At 40.2% G+C, this 26,005-nt stretch overlaps 2 protein-coding genes across 4 annotated transcripts; one reads left to right on the top strand and one right to left on the bottom strand.

Annotated features, from left to right (window-relative positions):
• Positions 1-9: 9 nt before the first annotated feature.
• On the bottom strand, positions 10-12,401 carry ezh1 (enhancer of zeste 1 polycomb repressive complex 2 subunit). 3 transcript variants are annotated; one of them, XM_085157022.1, is made up of 20 exons: positions 11,633-12,396; positions 10,550-10,725; positions 10,153-10,278; positions 9,377-9,499; positions 8,847-8,964; positions 8,152-8,382; positions 7,508-7,610; positions 7,055-7,218; positions 6,772-6,863; positions 6,505-6,667; positions 5,305-5,489; positions 3,839-3,930; positions 3,716-3,744; positions 3,485-3,610; positions 2,192-2,370; positions 2,004-2,099; positions 1,828-1,909; positions 1,657-1,737; positions 1,472-1,556; positions 10-1,384 (listed from the first exon to the last, which is right to left on the bottom strand). In XM_085157022.1, exons 2-20 carry the CDS (start codon positions 10,721-10,723, stop codon positions 1,324-1,326), a joined length of 2,310 nt encoding a protein of 769 aa, XP_085013148.1. In that variant the 5' UTR covers positions 10,724-10,725; positions 11,633-12,396; the 3' UTR covers positions 10-1,323. The 3 variants fall into 3 exon arrangements, with proteins under 3 accessions (XP_085013148.1, XP_085013149.1, XP_085013150.1); XM_085157023.1 differs by having other exon boundaries at positions 11,860-12,396; XM_085157024.1 differs by lacking the exon at positions 10,153-10,278 and having other exon boundaries at positions 11,633-12,401.
• A 2,125-nt stretch (positions 12,402-14,526) lies between these two features.
• On the top strand, positions 14,527-19,284 carry ramp2 (receptor (G protein-coupled) activity modifying protein 2). The gene is made up of 6 exons (XM_085157025.1): positions 14,527-14,837; positions 15,425-15,487; positions 15,577-15,609; positions 17,426-17,443; positions 17,611-17,740; positions 17,829-19,284. The coding sequence occupies exons 1-6, from the start codon at positions 14,612-14,614 to the stop codon at positions 18,076-18,078; spliced, it is 720 nt and encodes a 239-aa protein (XP_085013151.1). The 5' UTR covers positions 14,527-14,611; the 3' UTR covers positions 18,079-19,284.
• Positions 19,285-26,005: the final 6,721 nt, after the last annotated feature.

Below are 26,005 nucleotides of genomic sequence, written 5' to 3'. Positions count from 1 at the left end.
GGTGGCATCTTTAATGTATAAAGTTAAACTTTTATTTTTATAGGCATACACTGTACACAGCATTAAACTCCATTTTGTTCATCTCTATTGAGAAAGATCTCATTTCAAAGTGGGCTTTTAATGTTTTATAAATGAAGAACAGACCAAACGGCAAGTGTGGACATAAAAAAATAAAAAATAAAGAAAAACAAATGGATCATTTACATTCACATGTGGGGGGCCTTAATATTTGGTCAAACACTAACAAATTTGCTTTTTCCGTGGTCATAACCTTCATTGGTTACCTTTAACACAGCTTTGTTACGCAACACAGCCCTGTTGTTTCAGCACTTTTCTTCCTGGAATCATTTGGCACTTATTTATTTTGCAAAGGAAACATCTACTCTGTGACTTACTTTCCTGGCAAAATGCGAGAGTATCGGGCTGTTGTAAACACAAAGATAAATGCTTAACATATGCCTGCCAGTCTGAGTACCAATAATAGGATAATGTTTAAAATGAAAAGCAGAATGAGATCTCTTCACCATCATCTACAGGTTACATTCAGTCAGTCGGTTTCTCGTCTGGTTGCCTATTTTTGCAGAACAGTGATATAAATGCACAATAACTTATTTTACCATAAAGATGGATGACGTTGCTAGCCGCAGAGAAAATTCGCAGGGGGAGCGCATCGAGTTGCGCAACCTGATCAAGTTTCTCTGTAAAACAGCGACAGCTTAACCTCATACTACAATACTGCATGACTGCACGTTAACAACAGTATCTGTCCAAAGCTAATGTTGCATCTAACATGTTTAATGGATGGTTTGTCACATGCATTTCGTTTACCATTGTTACATACACTGTAAAAAATTGCATTACATACTGAATTCTCGAAGAAAAGCCAGTCAATAAGTACAGTAACAAAACTGCTGAGAGTTACACACTGTGCTATGGGTTTTTTCGGCTTTGTTTGCTTTGACGAGATGGAATAAAAAATTTGAGATGCTCTCAGTACAGTAAGTGATAGGGATTAATAGTATTTCCACTTTAAATAGTTTAAGCTTTGTTGATACAGTTTTACAGGTAGGCGGATGGGTCTGAGCAGATGAGGAGGAGAGCTTATGGCTGTCACTGAAGGAGGTGGTACAGTGTTTGTGGCGCATGAGCACCTGCAAACAGCGGGGAGGGGCGTTCTATTTTTGGAAGTGCAGCAGAGAGGGCAGAGACGGTGACTGCTGATAGAAATTTGTCAGCTAAATGTGATGCTGCAGACGGGGAAAGAAGCATTAGTAGGTGGCTGAGGAGTTAAGGACCAGTTCTGAAGGTAGGCAGCCGATGAAGCTAAGACAAGTCTACCTCCCTCTCTATTCCCACATATTTGAGGGCATCGGCTTGGCTGTATCTGTGGAAGGAAACACAGTATGAAGAGTGTGAGTTTGTATACATTATCTCTTGAAGCTGGAGATTACAAAGGGGCCTTCAACTCTACCTGTAATCAAAGAAGAGCTCCTCTCCTTGAAGGATAGCTCGTTTGGCAAATATTCCAATGCGGTGGTCTCCATTTACCATCACCACTGCAAGGGCAGGGAATATAACATCAGACAACATAACTCTTATAAAGCTGCTGAATTCATATAGTAAAGCAAAGTGACCCCCAACCCCCCCTTCACTGACCTTTAGCATAGCAGTTGGGATTAACTGAATGATTTGCAAAGCGGATTTTGTTCCCCTTTCGTGTGGCATCCACAACAAAGTCTAAAGAGAGAAACTGAGTATGTTATGGGTTTTTTAATACACTGCAGTGATACGCCTGGCTTAGAATTTTACGTTGTGGGGAATACGTGCCGTTGTTCAAGTTGAAAAGGAAGCTAGACATGTATTTGTCATAAATCCTTCCACGTCGGTCTGCTTCATCCTGAGAGATCAGCTGCTTATGCACACATATAGGAAAAATAACACCGTAAGCACGCGGCATGGATGATGTATTTGAAAATAAAATTGACTAAACTGCACAGACTTGCCTCTCCACAGTATTCAGAGATGAATTCATTCTTCTGAACAGGCTCTTTGATGAACGTGCCCCACCCAGCAACATCAGAGGGAGCCAAAAGCAGGTGCTAAAAACACCATATGATATTTGAGTTATTTAATACCACTAAATTTCACTCTTTAAATTTTTTAAACAACAACAACACATCTTCCAGTGTACCTTTTTCAGGCCTCTCTGGATGCTACAGTTCTTGCAGGAGACTACTTTACTGTCCCAGTGGTCTGCGGCACCGCATGTCATGCAGAGATCTGGGTCACATTCTCTTACAGCCAGGTAGCAGGGACATTGTTTAGTGTTGCACTGAGTCTTACACCTGCAGCCTGGGAAGCGGTTTTGGCCTAGACAACATTTAGACACAGAGCTGCTTTGAAAGGGGAATTGCTGACATGTTTTATAAAGAAAAATAAAGTTAGCAGCAAACCAGAAATATACTACATTATGTGAAGAAATATCATTATTGATAAAAAAACAAAAACAAAAAAACAATAAAAAACAAAAAACTGAATTTCGAAAAACAGTTGCAGAAGAGGAGCTCAGAGGTTGAGTAATGCTGAGAGGTTCATTAATCAGAGACCTCTGCTGGCAGACATGCTGAAATACAATTTTGAGGCGTGTAACATAACACCCTCAGGGCAGATGAATGGAAGGCTCAAGCAAGAATAACGGAAATGTCTTTCCAATAGCTTATGCTTGGAAAAAAAACTGTGCATACTAAGGCTGCTCAAGGCAGCCTATCACTTCCCATTCCCACCACGAGTGGATTTTATACCTCTGTATCATCAAGCGCCGTTTAGCTCGAGCTATTTGACTCATACTGACGCAGGAGACGATGTTATATATCAAGCGCAGAGCCTGTCACATCCCTTTGATTTCACTCCAAGTTTTTAGAGCGCGCACATGTGGAACTAGGGCCTGCTTCCTGTTTGGCCCCGGCTCTTTGCCGCTACGGGAAAAGGCGAGGTAATCAGGAGATGGGAGGAGAAAAGGTGACTAAACCAGCACAGATGAACAAATCAAGCAGAATAAAACTCCTCTTCCGAGACCACAGAAAAAAATGTTTGCTGAATTTTATCCTCTCTCTTTATTATCAACTCTCCAGAGGGCATCATACAGAAAAAGCATTTCTCCACCATGTGGCCATTTAAGAAAACACAGTTCTGGGACATTGCTGCTGCAGCAAATAGCTCATTGTGAACGCAGCTCTCTGTGAAGCAGACACCCACCTATCCCTGCCAGAGGACAATTTCTCCTCTGACCGCTGCCAGACTACTGCAAAATCGTTTTACATTCTGCTGCCCTGCTCTATTGTGGCCTGGCAAACGGCTTCTCAGTGGAAAATGTGATTATAACAAACAATCTTCTTTGAGCATCGCATGGTCAAGCAGGCTATTGTGTTTTTGGTAGAATTAAGCCACAAATTGTGATGAAATGAATAAAAAAGTTAACACTTACACTCATGCTCACATTGGCAGAACTTCTCACAAAAATTTTGGGTCATTACACACGGGCAGGAGCTGTCACATGGGTGGTCGGGGTGGTCACATGGCTGATAGTTGTACACTTGATTGGATGAGTTATCTGGAACAACAGAGGACAAAGCCCTCAGACTGGAACAGTAAGCTGTGTTGTATGTCAGAAGGCATAATGAAGTAAAAACCATGTCTTTTTTTTAGTTACACATACCTTTCTTAAGCTGAATCTTTGCCCACAACCTGTAATATCCATTAAAGACATTAGAGAGCTTTATTCCTCTTTGCTAAAAGCTCAAATTTCTGTCAGAAAAGATAATAACAGTTGAGTTCTTGCCTATGCTTCCTTTTCTTCTTTTGAGGGGAGATGCCTCCATCTTCCAAAGGAACACGATGGATCAGAACCTCTTTCACTGCAAACTCATAGACCTTTGGGAAATGACAATGACGTGGACGACATATCATCTTGCAAGTTCAGCGTGCAAGCAAACAAATATGAAGGCATTCTGCAATTATTTTGTGCAAAGTAACGAAGGCACCCAAGTTTCAAAACAAGCTGCTTATATAAAACTCGACTGCAGAGACCAGACATTCACATGCATCTGTATGAAAACATGCTCAACCACTTCTGGTTGCTAAAACCCAGTTTGGGCCTCTTTCCTGGGATGTACACATACATAATGCAGCTGGTTTCAGCATTTCCCCTCAGAGAAGCAGTGGGTGGGTGGGGCAGTCAGAATATTAGCAGGGCCACGACAGCCCAGTACAGACTTGTTTGGCCATGGAACAAGAGGGGATACAAGGGTTGGATATCAAGGGTGACGCTTTTTAAATAAACGCACAAGTATAACAACTTTTGAAATCAAATTTTTTTAAAGTAGCAAAATGTTCCCAACAGAGCACTCTCATGCACAGCCCAAGGGAAGCTGGGAATGTCTGAACAACTGCATCATGAGGGAAAATGAGAGACGTCACATCTGGTTGGCATTCCTCTTTATGGTGCCATATGCAATTCTCTCTGTAGTCAGTCCAATTATCCACACCATAAAACCACAAGCACCGGATGCACGTTATTATACTTGGACTGACGCAACAGAAATCAGCAGCGCAAGTATGGTTTGTACTTTATTTCAAAAACAACTATGAATCAGTTTTAGAGAGTTTTAGTTGAGTTCCTAGACTACAAAAAACACATTTCATAGTTAGTAAACAACAGATGTGAGATGTAATCAGGCACAACTGAGGCACAACTGAGATTCTCTTTCTTTTTTGTTTTGTAGTCTACAAAGAGGTTAAGAACTGTTTTACTTATACGTCCTTGCATTTTCTTATGAAAGCATCTGTACTGTCATTATAAAGCAAGCTACATTTTAATGTCTGTTTACTGGTGCATTGGTTCATATGACTGAAACTGTTTAACAAAGCTATTTGTGAGTTATGATGGGGCTGTGCAAAATGTATAAAATGATGTCAGTTGAGTCAAGCTGCTCTAAAGGCAAGTTTGAAAAGCAAATAAAAGGAATAGAGTTAGCAAGAAATCTCTGTGCACTGCTCCTCACTTCTGCTTGAGGCTCCATGTCTCCAGGCTACATTTGCTGCTACAGGCAAAACATGTTATAAACTCTCAACTACATAGTTTGAAATCTAATTACACTGCGGTTAATGTAGCTATCCTATCTGGACACAGAACGAGGATAAAGCTGAAATAAAGTGCAATTATTAGCGGCGACTAATATTTAGTAGTTTTAACACCAACTTTCAAACCAAAACAAGTGAACACCTGTATGTGCCTGTATGTTTTACCTCCTTGCAGTTCTTTGTACCGATGAGGCGAGCAATAGAGCAGAAGTTGTTGAAGTATGTGCCGTGTAGCACCCTGAAAAGCGACTCCTCGGCTCCACTCCACTGGACGACACAGCACGCCTGCTGCTCCCCATCATCATCTCCTGGACGCAGCTTGGTGGGAGTCTGGCACCGTGAATTCCCCTCTTTTTTTACACACAGACACACACAAACATATTTTGGGGATTTAGCTGGAAAGCATTTTGTCACATTTTTTTTTAACTCAACACATATCTGAACAAGCAAGCACTTTTTAAATGACTCGGTCTTGGCAAAGTTTGTGACAGCTTTTATCCGCAATCATGCGATAAAAGGTGCTCTGACCTTGCACAAACATAAAAGCTGCTGTTTCTAGAAGCCGTCTTTGTATATAAATGGACACAAAGGGGACTGTGAGTTTTGATTGGGGTTTTGGATATCCAACAATGATGCTCGTGCATCCACAATTCAAGACAGCGCATGTTGCCAGGCAACAGACTGCATGGAGCATTACTGTGGCCACATGCTCTGGCGCTGAGTGTCTTTATTAATCTGCTCAACAATCTGCTTTTTCCACATTATCCCAACACATGTGGGATCCTCTGCTGAGTCACTGCCTGAGTACCGGGAGTTTCCAAAACTAACACAGGCTTCTGGTAAGGAACTGATAGAAATCAGCAACAACCTGAGAGTGAATAAGAGAAAGAAAAACAGCCAGGGGTGTGTGCGCTTATTTCCTTCCTCTTGCTCTCTGCGTGAAGAAATCAGTAGAAATGTGAAAGAATATAGTGCAGTAAAAGTAGTGAGGTGGAGAGGGAACAATGTGTTTATGTTGAGGCTGAAGCATGCAAAACTAATGGCTAGTTTATTTTTCTTGGCAAGAAAGAGCTGATACTACGAGGAGATTGAAGAGGGCAGGAAAGGAGAGAGGATGTGGCTTGAAAGCTGTCATCTCTAGCCAAATTTCACTTTCCTTAAGAGGGTTAGTCAGGGTGGACAGCCTTCTGGGGGGGGGGGGGGGGGGGGATCTCAGAAACCAATTAAAATATATACATTATCTATACTGCATGAACTCATAATGAAGAAAGCCTTTTGCTACCAGAAAGAAGAACACGTGAACTGATTTTTTTAAAATTCATTCATTCATTCAAGAGTAAGTGACATTTTGAGAAGGTGCCCCACCTGAGGAGGAGGTGGTTTCATGGTCACTGTCACCCTCCTTGGGTTCTTCAGCAGAGCCAGATGGTCCAGGACAGCTGGAACTGGTGGGACGGGGCTGCCTCCGTCGCCTCCGAGACTTCTGTGACCGCAACATATTCTGATCCACAAACTCTTTAGCCCCTTTCTTCACAAGAGAAAAGACGTAGAACATTTAAAATATGATCGGGAGGAAAACATAGGGAGTTCTAATGTGTAGAGAATGCATCAGTTAAACAACTGTGGGCATACCTGTAACAGAAAGCAGTCTACACCGCATGGCTCAGTCTCCATGCGGATCTCCTTATTCTTCCTCTTGTAAACATTGGGTGTAGCATGAAAAGCTTTATGAACAGAAAGAAAAATGTTTTGACCCCTGTTTTTCATTATGTGGTTATTAGTAGCAGCTTCATGGAAAAAAAAAACCCCAAAAGACTCAGAAATAATAAATATATTACCCTCAAAACTCAGAAGGAATACTATAATCTTAATATATACATTTCAAACTTTGAAAGAATATATAAGAAGCTATTACGGTGGAGGAAACAGTCGTATTTGAAGCAGCGTCTGCAGAAGAGTGTGTGGAAGGAGTGTAACGACTGCTCTCTCTGCACAGACTTTGCAAAAGGTCCGTCTAGGTTGGGGGTGCAGAGAGGGGGTAGCTTCACTGGACTTGGCGGCTCCAAAAGGTCCTTGTACCTGTGGAGGACATATGAAAAGTTTCAGCGGGATATGTCACTTCTTTGTGGCGCACTATTGACGCTCATTTAACTTAGTGAAACAGTGCTGGACAAAGATGAAGATTTTTTCTTTCTGTGCACAGCTCTTTCAGATGCTGATGTAACTACCCCTTTGAGTCGGAGAGCCTGACAGGGAGCGACTATTATTACTTTCCTCCCTGACAGCTTTCGTCTCCATGGTGAACACTAAGCAACAGACTGCCCGGCATTGTGCGTACAGATCCCCGGATAGACTACACTTTTCTTACTTTTCCTTCAGCTCCTCTGTGGTGCCTTTGTAGGGGAACATTGAGGCGATCGCTGTAAATATCTTATCATTGGGGATCTTCTTGCTGCTGGACATGTCCTTCACTGTGGGAGACATGTGATGGGAATCACCCAGGTTTGTTTAGACATCAGGTTTTGACACAAACTCACAAACAAAGGTTATGCAATATGTTCTGTTGCAATAGTAAAGTTCCTTCCATTCTCAAGGTCACAAAAATGATGTAATAAGAACACTGTACATCTCTTTTACCATTATCTTTGATTCACATTCCCATCTTCTCCACATGTATTTGTGAATCAGTCTCTAAATGACAGTGTGCCCAGGTGTGCTTCAAATGAACTGTCACTAAGTGTGTGTATAGCCTAGTTTTCCATAAAGCTTGGTGCACGAGGTCATTCAGTTCTGTAATTAGAGCTGGGCCATATCAGTGTAAAGGACAAATGGGTCCACTCACACACAGTAAGGACACAGAGGCAGCTTTAAGGCAAACAATGTCAGCTCAAGAGCTGCTGTGGCAGGGCGACCTTGTGGCAGGTGTACAGTGCAATGACACGAACAGCACGAACCTGTACTTTTCTTGTTCTCATCGTCTGAAAACACAAATGCGCCAAGCTGAAGACTCACCCTCAGTAGTGCTTCTCCTCTTCCTCCTGACAAACGCCAAAGATCCAGCTTTGTTCTCTTCCGAGCCCTCCACTGAGCTCCTCCTCATCACCCTCTCTTCTTCTTTCTTCCCTGTCATGTCCCCAACAGTTCCCGCTGAGGCCTCCTCTTCTTCGTCCTCCTCGTGGTCAGAATACTGGCTCAGGGCCTCCACTAACTCTTTAAATATCTCATCACTGATGAACCCTCCCTCTGGTACACAATCGAGATGTCATACCGACAGTTATCACCAATTAAATGTGTGATTCTTGACTTTTTTTTATTAAGAAGGCAAAAGGTTTTGGTTTTAAAAACAGCAGGATCATTGAAAATCAAAATTCAGTTGTTCTATGCTATCCCTTTTATCCTATCCACTGAACTGTTTGATTAGTGAAGTACGAAAAGGATGCAAATCTTAAAATCGCCAAATTTCAACTTAACACCTACTGGAGATTTTTGGACCAACATATTAGACAGTACTCCCCACCCCAATCAAAAACAATCAGAGGAAAGAATTGAAGAATTTGACGAATTACATCCAATTCCACCAGCAGAGTTTCAAAGATTTTCAAAGAAAATCACTGACAATATGCACTGAAGTTGTTCCAAGACACTTCATGCTGCATTTCATTTAATTTGTCTCTTGTTTGCAGGGACATATAATATTCAACACAAACCTCTGTCACCATGAACACCGTCATAGTTGTCAATGAGTTCTTCCAGGAAAGCCTCGTCTTGCTCCAGCACTTCATCGCCCATGTAAGGGATGTTGTGGAGGAACGTTTCATCCTCCACCTAGAACATACAAACTTTGGTTAAAACAAGTCTCTAACTGCAGATGCTTCAGAGGGACCAAAACTGTAAAAGCAATAGACAATCACACTAGTTAGCAGAAATTTATTCACGACCTGACTGAAAAAAATAAACGAAAAGTTCTGTTGTAAGAGTGTTCTGTGAGCATACCCCCGTTTTTTGGATATGTTTTTCAAAATGTAACTTCTGTGTTATAGCTCGATATCATATGTTCCTGAGTTTATTCAGCTGCCCTAAAAGTTCCATGAAAACAGAATTTAATAAGAAAATAGCAGAACATTATCAGTTTCCATTTAACTAGAATCAGATGAATTAGTAACACATTATATTCAGCGTGCTCTAAGGGTGATATGACACTGTAACTGTATCAGTGACAATTGTGTTTTATTTATACCATAAAGTTGTGCTGCAGAGGGGACCAGGAGTACATAAAGGGGATTCCAGCTACTGTTGACAGTGGTCTCATGGCAATGGCTTGAGTTTTGAATCCTGGGAAGCCAAACTCCACTGTACACACCTGTAAGATAACCAGAGGTGGCTTGAGAATCACCAGATCCTAGAACAATACGCTGCAGCACTCGGCCGCTTTATAACTACACACTTGCTGCTTAACTCTGAGCAGGGGGAATAAAACCAGTTAACACAATACAGCCGACCGTGACAGTGTGCGGGAGGAGAAAGATGTGGTTATACCATCAGGCTGTATGTATTATAAGCTCCCACAAGGCCGCAAACTGTTAGACTGTCATGCGATCCACTTCTACCACACTTCTCTTTCCCATCCAGTTGGGAATCGGTATAGAAGATGATGCAGAAGAAGGGATTTCCTCACAACACATTCACATTATAAAAATATATTGAACTTCTAGCTTAGCCAGAGCATCTTGGACAGGAATAAGAAGACGTACCGCAAGGTTCAGATAATAGTGCAAATCATGTGTCCTGCCATTGTCTTAATAGTCTCCATTGCTCTCTTTTTTGCATATTTTGGGGGGGCTTTTAGCCTTTATTGTGATAGGACAGTGGAGAAAAGACAAGAAAGCTGACAGAAGGGAATGAGCGGTTTCAAATCCTGGACACTGCATTACAGCATAAGGGATGCCTGCTCTACTAAAGCTAGATCAGCGCCCCATAATTTCTCCATCTCTCTCTGACAGACCACCCACCCACCTTTTTCGTGGCCAGACCCCCATTAGAGGTTGACAGAGGGATGGACTGAATCCGGAGCTTGGACCATTCTGTGTTTAGGATATTTGTCTGTTGCTCAATCTTTTGCCTGTTAGACATGAAAAGGGTCTAGAAAAAAAAAGAGAGAAAAAAGGACCAAGACATACACACTATTAACATAACATACGCATTGAGAACTGCATACAAAAGACACACCAGTGTCACACGTGCAAATTAAGCTTTGCTCTTTATTTGTTAGAGACCATTGCACAAAACCCTGATTGCACAAGAGAAAAGATGTCTTGTGCCAAATTTAGCTACGACCTTATCTTCATTCACAGACCCTGAAAAAACCCCCTGAACATCTGAATTTAACTTGTGTGACGTCAATGTGACTCACTTTGACCTCTTCTGCTTTTTTAAGGCGTTTGACCTGGCGAAGGCGCATATACTCAGACTTGACCCTCCGTCTCCACTCCAGCATGCTGCGAGAAGGGATAAAGGAGGAAGACTGAGGTCTTGGAAGTGATGGGGCAACACCGGTGCCAGGGGCTGCTGCGGCACTTTCCTCCATGACTGTTTAAAAATAAAAGGAAAGCATATGACAAACAGGCCCAACTTCAAAACATTCCACTTTCATATTCAGATAAGTTACTTTTGTAAACTTAGGCTTGTTTTCATGTTTTCTGCCACAGTAACTACTTTCACTAATTACATTAAATGTATTATAGGCAGTAGTTTTGATGTAATATGGCTGCAGTCCATTTAAGCTACCTTATTATAGTACTAATGGGCTTACTATCGCCCTCTGTTTCTCACAACCCCCTTACATTTCCCCATTCAACCTCGCCGATGGTCTCTCTGAAAGAGTGCCCCCATCTGTTAGCAAAACAAAACAGACGTCTAATGCAAAAAAAAAAAAAAAAAAAAAAAAAGCCTCCTCGAGTGCTTTACGGGCCTTTTTCTGGTAGACTGCTTCTGCTCTTTTTGTAAAACTTGGGGAAAATTGACTGAATTATGCGCATACAGCGCGACAGTGTGCGCATCTATGAATACAGCGCATGAATTTAATAGCACGGGGCATCCACATTGCACAGGAGTGGGCGTGCCACTTCAGAAAAGCAGAATAGAAAAGTGCGTAGTACAGTTTTTCTGTGTTTCATAATCGCCACGCTGAACATCAACTTCCCCGTCTGAACTCAAACGGAATTAAAAATAAATGCGAAGGTAAAACTGAGCTCGGGGAAACTGCTGCACTTGGTTTTTGGGGGCTACGAGACGTGCACACGTTTCAGACACATGAAGCTATGAAGTCCGCGACGTCCTGTAAGTGCAGCCCCGTGCCAAGAGAGCTACACAGTACCCATTTAAATGTAGAACACTCTAAAGACGTGCGACCGAACAGCACAATGACGGCACGCTACACTAGCGCTCGGGTGTGCACGTCAAGATCTCTACATCCAGTGTCGCAGTTATTAAATACCTTTAAATCCACGTCTCGTGTCCTATTTGTTGCGACAACAGCCCGCAACGCGACCAAGTCCCTTTCTGTTTTCTCTCTCTCGTTTTTTTTTTTTTAGTAGAGAGATCCGGAGCAATTCGAGGCTGTGTTTGCTATGGCTCTGACGCAGTTATCATCTCCGCGCAGCGAGGGGATCTCTGAGAAATCTCTATCCGTGGGCATGGTGCTGGAGGTTGTTGTTGTTGTACCTTACAAATAACTGCGCACTTGGCTTGGTTGATCCAACTCGAGCGGGAGGGTGACGTCTATATTATGATCACAGCCTTTCCAAGCAGAGGAGGATTTATTACTATTCTGCGTCCTGGGAATAAAAAGTAGCGTGCAGCAGCCGCAGCACAGCCATTTACACGCATACACAGGAACTGATGCAACTGTCCGGAGTGCTAGATCGCCATCTAAATGCGTGAAGGCAGATCACTCTGTGGGTTTTGATAGTAGAGCAAGTGCAATCACATAATCTTAAATACAGCTGTACTTTATAGGGGAAAAATAATAAAATGGCCTAAATGCACATTAAGAATACACGTAGTTTTATAGGAGTATCGGGTATTTAATTATATATATATAAAAAATAAACGCAAAATAAACTTCTCACAGAACCTGAAAACGGATGCATTAATTCGGCCTGCCCACAGAGCTGAAGTAACTGTCTAGCCTACGAATTAAAAATAATAAATACTTGGACACTGGAACAGTTTCCGGACATTCCAATGTACTGGGGTCAAATGGAAAACAATTCAGCTGCTGTTCAGCTCTTCTCCTCCAGGGAGAGCCCGACACACAAAGATAGAGGGTTGGATGAAGGTATTCACGCCACTGATGCTGTCACTTAACCCACGTAAAACCCACGTAAAACCCACTATACAGCAAGCTGCTGCAAGCAAGCTGAGAACACAATCGAATGATGTTTTCGATGGACTTTGATTTGACGAGCAGCGATATGAGAAAGCATAATGACTTGAATTTACAGAGAAGTATATTAACCTCTGTATGAAGCAGATTGGTTTAAACCTTTGCATATGTGTAAGTAGCCAAACGTCACACCCCTTTCAAAGGGAAATGTTTAATTTAACACATCACACATAAACCGGACGTAGGGTTCACGTGGTAACAGTTGATCTCATGCGATTTTCTGGCTTGATTTGATTTAATGTACACAAGCTAACTGCTAACACCTAACACTATAAGTAATTACGATAAATTAGCAATAGTCACATTACTATGGAGGCAGTGACTCTGATTTGTGTATAAATTTAAAAGAGATAATCAGTTAATCTGCTACAATCACTTTAAATAGATACAAATATTTACGTTCAATCAAATATAAAACAATTAGTGTGTGTACTTAATGCCAAATAAGAAGCTGAAAGTGCAGGCAATCGAGTAGTGGTTTGCTATAAATAAAAGTCCTTGAAAGTACTGCTTTGATAAATATAGTCGATGTTGTGTGTGCTCTCCACGGGAGGAATTTTAACATATCCCTTGTAAAATACAAAGGATATATTTAAAAATATTTACTCTCAGGGTATTTTATTTATAGCTCCCATTTATTTCATTTTATAGTTTATTACTTGTAAGATATTACAAAAAAATCCCCAAAAGCTGACACAGTAATTATTCACCTGCAGGACACAAGATGGTGCTGTTTAGCTGTTTTTTATTGGAAGGACGCCACATGAACTCATAAGTACACATCAAAGTAGGATTAAGAGAAATGAAACTTTATATCGCCTTAACAGACCCGTTGTGTTTCTGTCTGATTGCTGTTGTCGTTGATCCCCTCTGTTCCCTGGCTGTGCTGTTTGTGGCACGCATGCATGCCTATGATTTATGCATTCAGTGAGCAAAAAGTATCTCAGATACAGTTTGTTTGCCGTATCCACAGTGATATTTGAAGTAGCCACTGCCATGTTGATACTAAACTGTCAAACAAGCAAACACACAGAGGAAGATGAGCTTAGGACACTGTTATCAGCAGGAAGTTTTTAATTCTGTATCACGTAAACTGCGCGTGTTGATCTTGGCATCTCTATTTGGGATACATTTCTTCAGATATGCTGCGGGCTTTATGATCTGTGACAAAGCCTTGGAGATGAAAAGATTTACAAAGTAGCTAATAAAACAGAGACTTCGAAAGCCATTTGAAATAGTCAGTGACTGTAGAAGCATTCATTTTCGTAGAACACGTGTCAAAGTAAATGTTTACTTACTTACATTTCAAATATGCTTCGTGCTCCACTTCGCTCACACTCCAAGTTCAATATTTAAGCTTCTATATGCTGGATTTTTTTAAAGTTCAGTCCATTACATGTAAAACAGTGGCCTCTTTTAACTGAAATGAAATGTGGAAGCAATTTTGGCCTCTGCTACTTGGATTTCTTCCAAGCCTAGCAGCTGAAAAAGAGTACTCATCCCTCAGTGACGCGCATCAATTTCATACTGGATATTCCAGCCACCTCTCTTTACCACAGAGGTTTATTGAGATAGATAGATATTCTTTACCCATGGTTAGTCAGTTGCTCCACAGCAATGAAATATGAATCCATAACCTAAAAAAATGTAGATTAACTTTAGATTCATTAAAACTTTGTCTGATATTTCTGAACAGTAAGCTAAAAAAGTATCTCTTCTTTGTGATTTGCAACCCTGTGTGTTTCTCCTAAAATAATTTACTTAAAACATTTACTTCTCTAAATCTTTATTTATGCAAGACATGAAAAGCGACTTGTCAGCAGCATGTATCCTGTCAGTCTAAAACAGCTTGCATTTGATCAGAAACTCCTGTAGCTAGAAACCACGTTTGCAATAAAATTCTGCTTGCAATGATAAAAGGCAGAAAGTGGGGAAGAGAAAAACAGGACAAAGTGTGGCCCCTGAAAACAGAGGGTGGGACAAACTAAGGAAATAGATGAAGAGAGAGAGATTGATAGTGCTGCACCAATGGGCCGCAATAGTCCTAACTTTATCAGAGGCTCTTTGCCCCATTTGGTGAGTCCGCCCCTACTAGGAAATGAGGGCTTCCTGTTGCTTTACACAGCCTTCCTGCAAAAGGTTGAGATATGTAATTCTTACCCATCAGGGAAGAGGAGAAGAACATTAGGCAAAATGACACTCACCAGATTCTTATTTATGTATTTCAGAGTTTTTATGCCTTTTTTCATCTGGGGTAAGTAAAAGCTTTATGCTATCCTAATTGTTATTATTCTGACTTAATCTTTTAACTTTTCCATGAACTCACGTCTCAATAAGAATTCAAAGAAAACTTTTAGTAATTAGTAGATTTTAGTAAGGAGTTTAGTTAATGCCATGACTGAGTTTTACACTGAAACAGTTTGGATTAAGGGTGACAGAGTAATTGTGATCAGCCTGAGATAACTGATTTGTCTTGGATCAGTTTTTTTTACTTTAGGAGGATATTTTTATGAATCTTGTTGCATTTTTTTTTAAATGCAGTTGTCACGAGTCTTTAATAAAATATTTCAGTCAATTACTTATTTATTTCGCGCAATAGGACCGTGATCACATGGGATGAGCTTTTGAGTTGAACACATTAAGATTTCCCTAGAAAAGGGCTAGACAAAGGGAGGATGCACTCATTTGTTCATTCACCACAGCATGTTATTTCCTTTACTGCCCCAGTCAGGATTGCAAACTACATATAGAAGATTATTCGCACGTATAAAATATTGTGGTGTTTTAAATCAACAGTTATATTCCAATGTTCAGGTCTTTATTTTGTTCCTCTTATTACAGCAAGCACAGCAGTGGTATGTCAAAGTGAAGAAAAGGTAACTGTGCATCCGACAGTATCAGTAGGTAAGTGCATTTACAGAAATAAGCAACAAACCAAGGAAGAAACAAAATTCATGCATGACCGCTGACTAACTGATACCCTTTCTTTGCAGAGTTTAACTCAACAGACAGGATGATGACTTTTAGTAAGTGCATACATTTTCTCTATCACTTTATTATAGACTGACGGCTATACATCTATGTCTATATGTCCTAGATTTTGTATTTTTACAGTTCCAAATAGGGTTTATGTAATTGAATCCACTGAGGAATTGCTTTGGATTACATTTCTAAACTTATTTGCCTGATCTGGAACTGACAAACCAGAAAAGCAGAACTCAGGGATCCTTTTTTCTGCCAAGATTTGTGCTTGTGTGTATTACCATGAGAATCCAAGACAAACTCCTGGGGAGGTCTCTACCAGTAAGGGGTCAACGTCAGTGGACATGAGGCCCGTAATGGTTTGGGGTTGGAGGTTAACTGAAACCTCATCACGAGCAGCCCCCACCTGGCTCGACTTCCTAAATTTGTTCGTCATTCACCCCACGCAACGTCTGTGATCAACGCATGAACTCTGAGTTGTGAAACAACTAGAACATTGGAGCAGCGCCCCTTTCACTGTTCCTCATCCTGTGCCTTCCTTTATTTTCCTTTTTTTCCCTGCATCCCCCGACTGTCCCCCTCCTCCCCCTGCCAGCGCTCTCAACTCTGAGCCCCCCACCCGCTGGAAAAAAAAAAAAAAAAAAAGAGAACACATTTCCTGATGTCATTACTAAATCAAAAGGTTGCTTGGCAAACAGATGTCGTGAGAGGCCGAACATATGGATTTAGTGTCATAAATTAACAAGCTGGTTGTGAGAAACCCTAAACCATAGATTTCATTTTTAATTCAATCGGTGAAAGCACCTCTCTTGCACACAATTTTTGTTTTAAGTGGTGAGTAGGGACAGTGAGAAACTATCTTCCAGATGTATCGCACACGTGAGCAAGATTTCCCGTACTTGTAGCGTTAATTACAGAATGTTTTCCTACTAGCATGCACGCGTAACGATAGTTGGCCCTTTAAACAGCTGGTCAACTCTGACAAACAACTCTTTCCAGGTTTGGTCAAATTAACCTAAATATGAAATCATGGCTGTCTGCAGAGCACACCCTGCAGAGTCATGATTACATCCACCCCGAAACGCTAAGTCCTAAATGTTTACTTATGTTTCCTATTTGGCAGAGACAGCCCAAAAGGCAAATAAATCACATGCTGTGAGCCGGCCAGGCCTTCAACTGTGAGAAACTGAGACTAAAAAGCAGAACAAGAGTTAAAGAGTAAAGGGTTTTCAGATGTGAGTCCAGCCCCAGCTTGGGTGTGCTCCCTTTTATTTGGGAGAATGGAGAGGACAATCTTCGTTGCCTCCACCCCTTTAAAAGCGGAAGAAAATTTTAAAGAAATGTGTGTTAGAGAGGGGGAGAGCTGCTGCCAAGGCGCAGGGCCATCAGACAGATCTTCGAAGAACATCTGGTAACCGCGGGTAACATTGTTTGGACATCTGGTAACCGAAGATTGCACTGCTTCTCTTCCATCCTGTCGGGTTTCCTGTTATGCCTCGCTGTGCGAAGTCTAAGAAGTTTTGGTTTTTTATACATGGTTATACGCTGGGGAAAACACACCTTTATTCATTTTTTCTGACATGAAGGGAGCACTTGGTTTCATAGGGTTATTCCTCTCCTTTCTCTTCGGTGAGTGTGTGGTCTCCCTTTTATATATGAAAGTGCCTGCCTCTGTGCTAGAGATGTGGAAAGAATTCATTATCTAAAGTAGACTAAAAATTCCCATGGTACTCCGATTTGCTTGGACAGATGCGTTTTTTAATGAACTGAATTAGGAAGGGCTTACATGGCAGATTTGGAGAGACTTACTGCTTCATGTACATGTTTTTAAGCTAAAAAGTGTTTTTTCTTCTCTTTCAGATGCCACTGGACAGTTTGGTAGGTGGCATAACCTTATAAGCATACATAATCGTATATCTTCATATATAATTTGATAAAGGGAGTCTTGCAGAAGTTGTTTTATGTACAACTCATTTTTAAAGCCACTTTCTTTTTCCCTTTTTTCCCTTTTTTGTTGTTGTTGATTCTTCTCTTCTGCTCTGTAGTTTGTGAAGTTGAGTCAGACGGAATGGGCTGCCTCTCCGACATGTTTGCTGTTTACTGTGTGCAAAGTTTTAAGCTTGCAATGGAATCACTGAACAAAACCGACTGGTGCGTTTGGAGTAAGGTAAACAGGTAAGTAGGGTGCATTTCTATTTAAAATGAATGTTTTTTGTTTAAATGCCAATTTCTAATTTACTTTTCGCGTTCTCCTTCTATTCAGTTGGTACAGCAACCTAAGCATGTGTACAGAAGAAATATGTGACTTATACTTCATCCCATGGCCCAACCGTGTGGTGGAACAGACCTTTTTGGACATTCATTCCATTTTTTTCAAGGATTGTCCCACAGATGAGCTAAGTGACCCACCACCTGCCATCATGTTTGCTTTGGTCATCACGCCCATCTGCCTGATCCCTGTCATGGTTAGCCTGGTGGTACTCAAGACCAAAAATGGGGATGGCAACTCCTGATAACCTAGAATCTCTGCTCAGCTATGTTCTCTCTTTTCCCCTAATCTTGTTTACAGACTGCTCATACACTTTCATCTCACCAGAGACTGAATCTTCTGCACTTCACAACTTAAATTAGCCACATAGACATCTCAGAGATAATGTTCTGTGGCATCACAGCTGTTTCTCTTAGGTGACATACTTCTTAACACAGACAAACACTGTCAAAAACTACGTTCTGTATTATACTGTATCTCATTTACTGTGACAAAAATGTTTTGTTATAAACCACTTGACACTAGAGTTGGCCGTTGCTTGAAGCATTGGTCACCTCTTGTTTGCTCACAGTATTTCATTTATACTGGAGAAACCAATATTCGTGAATAGCCTGACGAAAGCTCCGGAGCTCGTAAAAGTAGAAACAAGATTTGTATTGACACTCTGTTTTATGCAAGAGACTTGGGCTGATGAAAGACAAGGTAAAGTTTATTACTGAGCTGCTTTTGCATTCATAGGCAATGTTTTGTTAGTTTTTTTGCTGTTAAACTTTGAGCCTAAAAATATAAAATATATTTATGAAGACAGCATTTAGAAACTAAATGATTTTTAATTCTGAAAAGGAGAAAGATGTTCATATCTGATCTTTGACAAAGGTCCTAAACACTCAATAGTGTGTGTGTGTGTGTGTAGGGAGGAGAAGAAGTTAACTATATGCATGGATCTAGTTATTCAAGTCACAGCACACAAATTGCTCAAAGGGTCGAGGTCTGTTTTTATTAACTGTAAGTAATCGTCATACTCATGTGATGAGAAGCTGGCTAAAAGAAAATCGTATCTCCCTCCAGACAAAAGACATTTTAAGTTGCCTGCACAGAATTGTGACAAACACTGAACAATGACAAAAAGATAAAAGTCTTATCTTTTGCCCTGAATGACAATAAAGCCACTATAAGTGCTTTCAGATTTAATAATAATTAATAAAAATGTGTATTTATATACTCTGATGTATTTCTGCTATTGTCAGGACTTCATGGACTTACTGTGAAAGTACATCCTGCCTGCTCTCATGCCATGAACTGTATGCATTTTTATTTTTTATATTTTAAACCATTAAATCTACAGTTGTATGCTTACTATGACTTGTAAATACAGTACCATTCTTGTGAAATTACCCTTCCACCTTTGCAGCTATTTGATTAAACACCCTTTTCCCTTGTGTGTAAGGCAGATGGTCTTGCTTTTTGCTCTAGTCAGTGTTTCGCTGTCTCTTTAGTGATCAGTATATTGCAGTGCAGTTGCTGTGCTCTTCAAGTGCTGAGGTAGTGAAGGAAGCAGTGACAACAGTCATGTATCACGCCCTCATCTGGCACACAAAACACTACAGGGTGGGCCTGTATTTGTGTGTGTGTGTCTATGTGTGTGTGTTTGGCAGGACTGGGTGGGAAAATGTGTTTAGTGACCTTCTTCCTCTCTAGATGTCGGGTCATTCTCACCCTCCCCACCCCCTTCTGATCTCATCCAACTTTGCGTTATTTCTTATAGTTAGAGCCAGGAAATACATTTTCTGGTGCCATTGCGCAAGATGAGACTCTACAATCAACATCAGTCATGTTTTATCAATCACAAAATATTAACATACATTCTCTACACAAAGGGCCAATAGTTGTACATGAGCTTTAAAATGTTTCAAGAAAGAAATTTTGCCCTCTGCTGGTTCTATTAAAAACTGACAAACAGACATAAACAAGTACATTTTGAACACAGACACCACTATCAAAACAAAAACACAAGAAAAAACAAAGCAAGGAAAAAAAACACTGATTTTTTCATGAAAATACTTAAGCACATAAGTCCTGTACACAGTGGAGCCTGTTAATAATCTTTCTTTATACTTCTGTTTTTAACATTAAAAATAAAAAGGAATGGAACAAGTTTGGAAATTGTTTTTGTAAGAATATTGCATTTTCGGGATCACCCACTGTGTCGTCTCTACTATCACAGCAATGCAAGGCCTGACAGTATTTGGCTCTGTTAACCCATTATTGGCTTTTTAATCCCTTGTTTCTGGAACAGCATGTTTTGGGAAATGGGCACAATTAAGAGCATTAAACTACATACAAGTGCACTAAAGGCACCACCTGCCCAATGATCAATATCATTGGGCAATGAAGCTGCTATTAAGTGGCTTAAAACAGTAATAAAAATACCAAAAACAAGCCAAACCATATAAATAAATAGATATATGTAGTGGTCGCAAGGCAATGTGAAGGGGACCAAATAGGGAAAAACAGTCATTTCTCAGAGCTCTGAACATGTTTCTTTTACACATACAGAGGTTTAACACAGCTCACATATATCTGACTACAAACACACCCCAGCTAAATAATATACAAACTAACTAAATCAAACCAAACTGAAGATTCAGCCCAATCCCACCCTCAGCTCTCATCTGATGGTTTAACCCACTAGCAGTGGATAATTGGAGAACTCCTTTCAGGTGAGCATCATTAGGCCGTAATCGTGTGTGCACTCCATGGCTGTGTCCCATTTCAGGGTCTGCACGCTTGACGTACGCGCACCACGCGTACTACGTACAGTGCGTACTATAAGTACGAGAAGTGCGGAAGTGAGAGGCTTGTGAAATGGGACGGTATATGCTTCGTCGCGCTGTTCAGGTTGCCTAGCAACCATGATACTAACCGCGAGACACGTTTCATACAGCTTTGTTTGACATAAATGAAGGAGTAAAATGTTTTGTTGGTCATTCATTTTTGTCATGACATCACTTTGATTAGTTGAGTATCTGAGGCTGAGACCACAGGAGTGTAAAACATGATTCAAGGGCTTCATTTCTGTACTGAACAGTCATTTAAGATTAGCTACTAAATAATAATTAGTTAATGTTGTTCATGAGACTAAAGTCATCTCACTATGGTAATGTAAATATAATATGGCCAATATTATAGTATTGTCGGATTATTATGATATATATATATATATATATATATATATATATATATATATATATATATATATATTTTGTCCATGACACATATATATATATATATATATATATATATATATATATATATATATTTATTAGGGGTGCAATATATATATTGCACCCCTAATAAATATATATAGATAGATAGTGAGAAATATATATAGATAGATAGATATCGATATCATCGATTCATCGATATCATCGATATATCGATATCGACCTAATCGGTATCGATATCGAACCGTTCGATACAGTGCTTTCGGTTCGGTACGCATATGTATCGAACAATACAACATTTTTAATTTATTTTATCAACTTTCCTTCTGACGATGCTGTCTGTGTTGAGCGCTCAGTGGATCTGCGCTCGACAGTGCAGCCTAGGCGGAGTAGTCGAACACAGATTCACTGAGCGCAGGGCAAGCTAGCGAGACAGAAGCTAGGCTAGTTGCAACATGGCAAATTGAACCTCCCCCACCCTCATTCAGATCTGGCGTTTGGAACTATTTTGGTTTTCATGTGACGTATGACCCTGAAGGTAAGCGTGTCATGGACAAAAGTAAAACAGTATGTTGGATGTGCCAGCAATGCTCAATTGGTGGGAACTAGTGTGTTAGCAAGTTAGCTCGTTAATGTGTTGACGTCTTCCAGCCCCACTCATGAGGCGATCCGCGGTAGCTCGTTAACGGAGATTTGCCGTGTTGTGACGTTAACGTCATTTCAGATTAACGCTGACAGCACTAGTGGGAACACAACCAATATGACTGCACATTTACTCCGACATCATCCTAGTGCAAAGACAAGTGGAAGCAGACAAAAACAAGCACGCATGCTACAAACTTTACCCGAGTCATTTAGACAGCCGTTAGCACATGATTCTCCTTATGGGGACCTGATATGTTTAATATGCTGCTGAGAATATAGCCCAGAAGAAGCGTATAGTATAGCTTTTATTTTGGAAAGAGACATTTCTCCATAATAAACTCTCTTTTCCAAAGATGAGTGATTCCTCAATCAGATACAGGGCTCGCAAAATCGCTAGCCCGACGTCCTGGGGCTTTTTTCCAGTCGGGCTACCAAAATCTATCTCTGCCCTGCCCGTCGGCCTATCGTAGGAAGGAAAAATATATGTCAATGCTTTTGCATTCTTTCGGAAATGTAGCTGGGTAATTATGTCATTGGCATCGGCCACTGTCAATATGTGACATACTGAAATCGCGTTTGAATTTGCGCTTGTTTTTTGCTTTCACTTTGCAATCGCGTGAACTGTGTATAGAGAGCGACAGTACTGATTGGTGAGTGATGATAATTTGCGCACCAATTCCTCTGACATCGTCTTATCAATCGTTAGCTTACTATGCAAACATGACAAGTGAAATCTCCCGCAGCTTAAACATGTGAGAGGTTGATCGCGCAGAGAATCGCTGAGCGTTATGTTAGTGCGTGTGTAAAAGCAGCAGGATATATATTTTAGTTCTGCTGAGCCAAATAAGACAGGTCAGGGTGAAGAAGTGACAAAACGGAAAAGTTATGACAAATCAGACTATAAGGCAAAAAGAAAGTGCAGCTTTATGGTTTCATGGACAAAAGAATTTCTGTGGCTGCAATATGACGAGCTAAATAACCAGGGCTGCACATAAGTGGTCCGCAGGTGCGCATTCGCTGTCAAAATAAAAACCCGCACAAGATAAGAAGTTGCAACGCGTGTTTGCGTACATAAGATTTTCAGGAGGAGGACAGACATTTGTTTAGAACTCTTAAAGATGTCGAAGAAGCTCCTTTAAGCAATTACTGTGATGTTCCTCCACCTCCAAAGAAATGTCAGAAGGAGTCCGAACCACAAAAGAAGCGCGTATTCTCGGAAAAGTGGTTGCAGGAGGTGAGCTGGCTTCAAACAAATGATGAACGCACAGAGATGTGGTGCAGAATGTGCCGTGAAAATTTAATAAATGACAAATTAATAAAAAGGCATGAACATTTTTTTTGTATCGAAAAAATATCGAACCGTGACACCAAAGTATCGAACCTAACCGAACCGTGAATTTTGTGTATCGTTGCACCCCTAATATATATATATATATCACTGACTTTCATCTTGTTGTGTTTGTGGATATATGACTGACTTTAATTATCCATAAAATCATCAGATTCTCTGTAAGATTAAGGTTGACTATATATATATTTAGAAGTAGAGGCTTTAAAACCAAGTTAATGCTGAAAGTACAAACATCACTAGTGTCACATAACTTTGCCGACATGTGGCCAACAGCAATGTTTTAATGTTCTTCATTATTAAACATTCGCACATGAATAAGTGTCGTCATATTCAGTACTTACTTTTGACAGTTCACTCTTCGGCCGCTCCCTTCTGCCGTATTTTGCAGCACAATTATCCACACCCACCGCCGCGCTATGAATTGTGGGATATATGGGACCACGAAGCGTGCACCGGACCACGCTTGATATTTGGGGAAATCGACGGCGCCTTTGGAGTATGCATTTGAAGTACACTTCGAATGCATACTCCAAAGGCGCCGCGTGGCGGTGACGTAACCGCACTTAAAATGCGTACTTCAAGCGTGCAGACCCTGAATTGGGACACAGCTCATAAATCAGGCCTTCAGGAAGCTGACCTCAAAAAAGAAAGTGAGTGGTTAATGGACTACAAAACAAAAGCATAACAAAATCAAAACTGTAAGACATTGTGGGTGTCTCACTTTAGTAAGGGAGATGCTTCCCATCACCCTCACAATACAAAAAACTCAAACCTTGAATAAAACAAAGAAAAATAGTGACATACTTTTGAATGTTTCTATTTTTAGAGGCATGTACATATTAAATATGTATCAACAACACATGTTCTTTGAGGGATCTAGGATTGGTTTGTCATAATTTCAACAGGAAGCATTTAAAGTGTATGAGGCCAATAGTTTCTTCTCCAACCTCTTAGATATACCACAGTACTATTAGATAATATGCTGAGTATAAATCGGCTGATCCAAATGCATTTTGAGTTGAAATATTTAAGTAAAAAAAAATGCAATGATTTGAATGCAATATTTTAAGAAACATATTAGCTCATTTTGACTTTTCAAAAAGAGTTTACACTTAAAAAGAAACACTTGACCTAACTTTCTTAGCTAATAGGCTCATCTCTAACTTTCCCTTTGTTTCTAAAATTATTTAAAGAGTAGTTGTGAAACAGTTAACTAATCTGCAGAGAAACGGTTAATTTGAAGAGTTTCAGACAGCATTAGTAAGGTTATGAATACTCTTCGTATGATAATGGAGTCATCTCTATGCTTGTCGTGCTAGACCTCAGTGCAGTTTGATACAATCGATCACAATAGTTTACTGCAGAAATCGTAGTTGTAGTGGGTTGAATCATATGTATCGAATAGACTCTAATTTGTTAATGTGCATGAGGAGTCTTGTTCCCACACTAAGGTTAATTACGGAGTTCCACAAGGTTCTGTGCAGTGACCAATTCTATTTATATTATACTTTCCTCGGCAGTACTATTAGAAGACACGGCATACATATTCATTGCTATGCAGAAGATACCCAGCTTTATCCATCCCTGAAGCCAGAGGAAACACACAACAACTAGTTAAACTACAGGAATGTTTCAAAGACAAAAGACCTGGGTGACACTAATCTCTGCTTCTAAATTCAAATAAAACTTGACCTTAGAAATCATAGAAACATGGTGTCTAACCAGATACCTGCTCTGTATGGCATTACCTTGGCTCTAGGATATGTTCTTAAATATGCAAATTAAACAAATATGTAGAAGGACTGCCTTCTTGCATTTTGTGCAAAATGTCTAAAAATAGAAATGTCCTATCCCTGAGTGATTCTGAAAACCTAGTTTATGCATTTATTACTTCTAGGCTGGATTGTTGCAATTCATTATTATCAGGGAGTTCTAAAAGCTCGTTGAAAAGCCTTTAGTTGATAAAGAATGCAGCATATACTGCCTTGAGACAACTGGTGTTGTGATTTGGCACTATATACAGTGCCAAGTCACCAAATTTTTTATATCGTGCCAAATCACCAAATATGTGATTTGGCACTATATAAAATTACCTGAATTGCACTGAAATCCCTAAATGGGATGGGACCATATGTTAATCTAAAACCTGTATATATCTTTCAGCACTGAAGGTGTCTTTCCAGATGTGTAAGCTACTAATTCCACCCCTACACATTCAGAAATTACTATACATATCTACCCATCTTTACTTCTGAGAAATTCTTCCTCTCTAAAAATGCTCTTTTTATACCCAATCATGTTAGTCACATGTTTCCAATTCACCTAATTAGCTGCAAGATGTTCCTCCAGCTGATTCTTTTTAGTACCATTTACTTTCCCAGAACTTTTTGCCATTGTTCCAACTTTCCCTAAACATGTTCCTGTACGAAAAATTAGCTAATATTTTTTTTTAATGAAATTGTAAAATCTCCCAGTTTAAGTTAAGTTTTCTGTGTTCCATTGTGAATGAACTCTTGTTTTAAGATATTTTCAAATAATTACATTCTGATTGCATTTAGATTTTACAGAGCATACAATGTAAACAGCCTTTTTATCAAACCTAACCTTGTTTTGGAATTAGTTTCTATTTAAACTCATTTTATAAACTGATTCTCATAGAAAAGCCATGAACACACCAACATGTATTTCTGAAATAAACTTTTTAGAGCAACAAAAGATACACTGCCCCCCTCTCTCTCAGCAGGAGGGACCAGTGAGCCTCAGCTGTGCACCTGGTTGCAGGTGTTGAGTTTTGGCTCTTTGTTAGGTGCTTCTGGATCATCTCACTATGGGAACCCATGACTGCAATACCCCAGTGATCTGGCAGTGTGGTTGGAAAGAGGGCATGTTAGGGCATCTATCAACTGCTGCAGGCTTTCATATGTGCCCTTGATAGTGTGACTGGGGATTCA

The sequence above is a fragment of the Neolamprologus multifasciatus genome, chromosome 4 (genome assembly GCF_963576455.1).
Source record: "Neolamprologus multifasciatus chromosome 4, fNeoMul1.2, whole genome shotgun sequence".
Lineage (NCBI taxonomy): Eukaryota > Metazoa > Chordata > Actinopteri > Cichliformes > Cichlidae > Neolamprologus > Neolamprologus multifasciatus.
The sequence above is the reverse complement of the archived record's forward strand: the minus strand, read 5'-3'. Positions and strand labels throughout refer to the sequence as shown.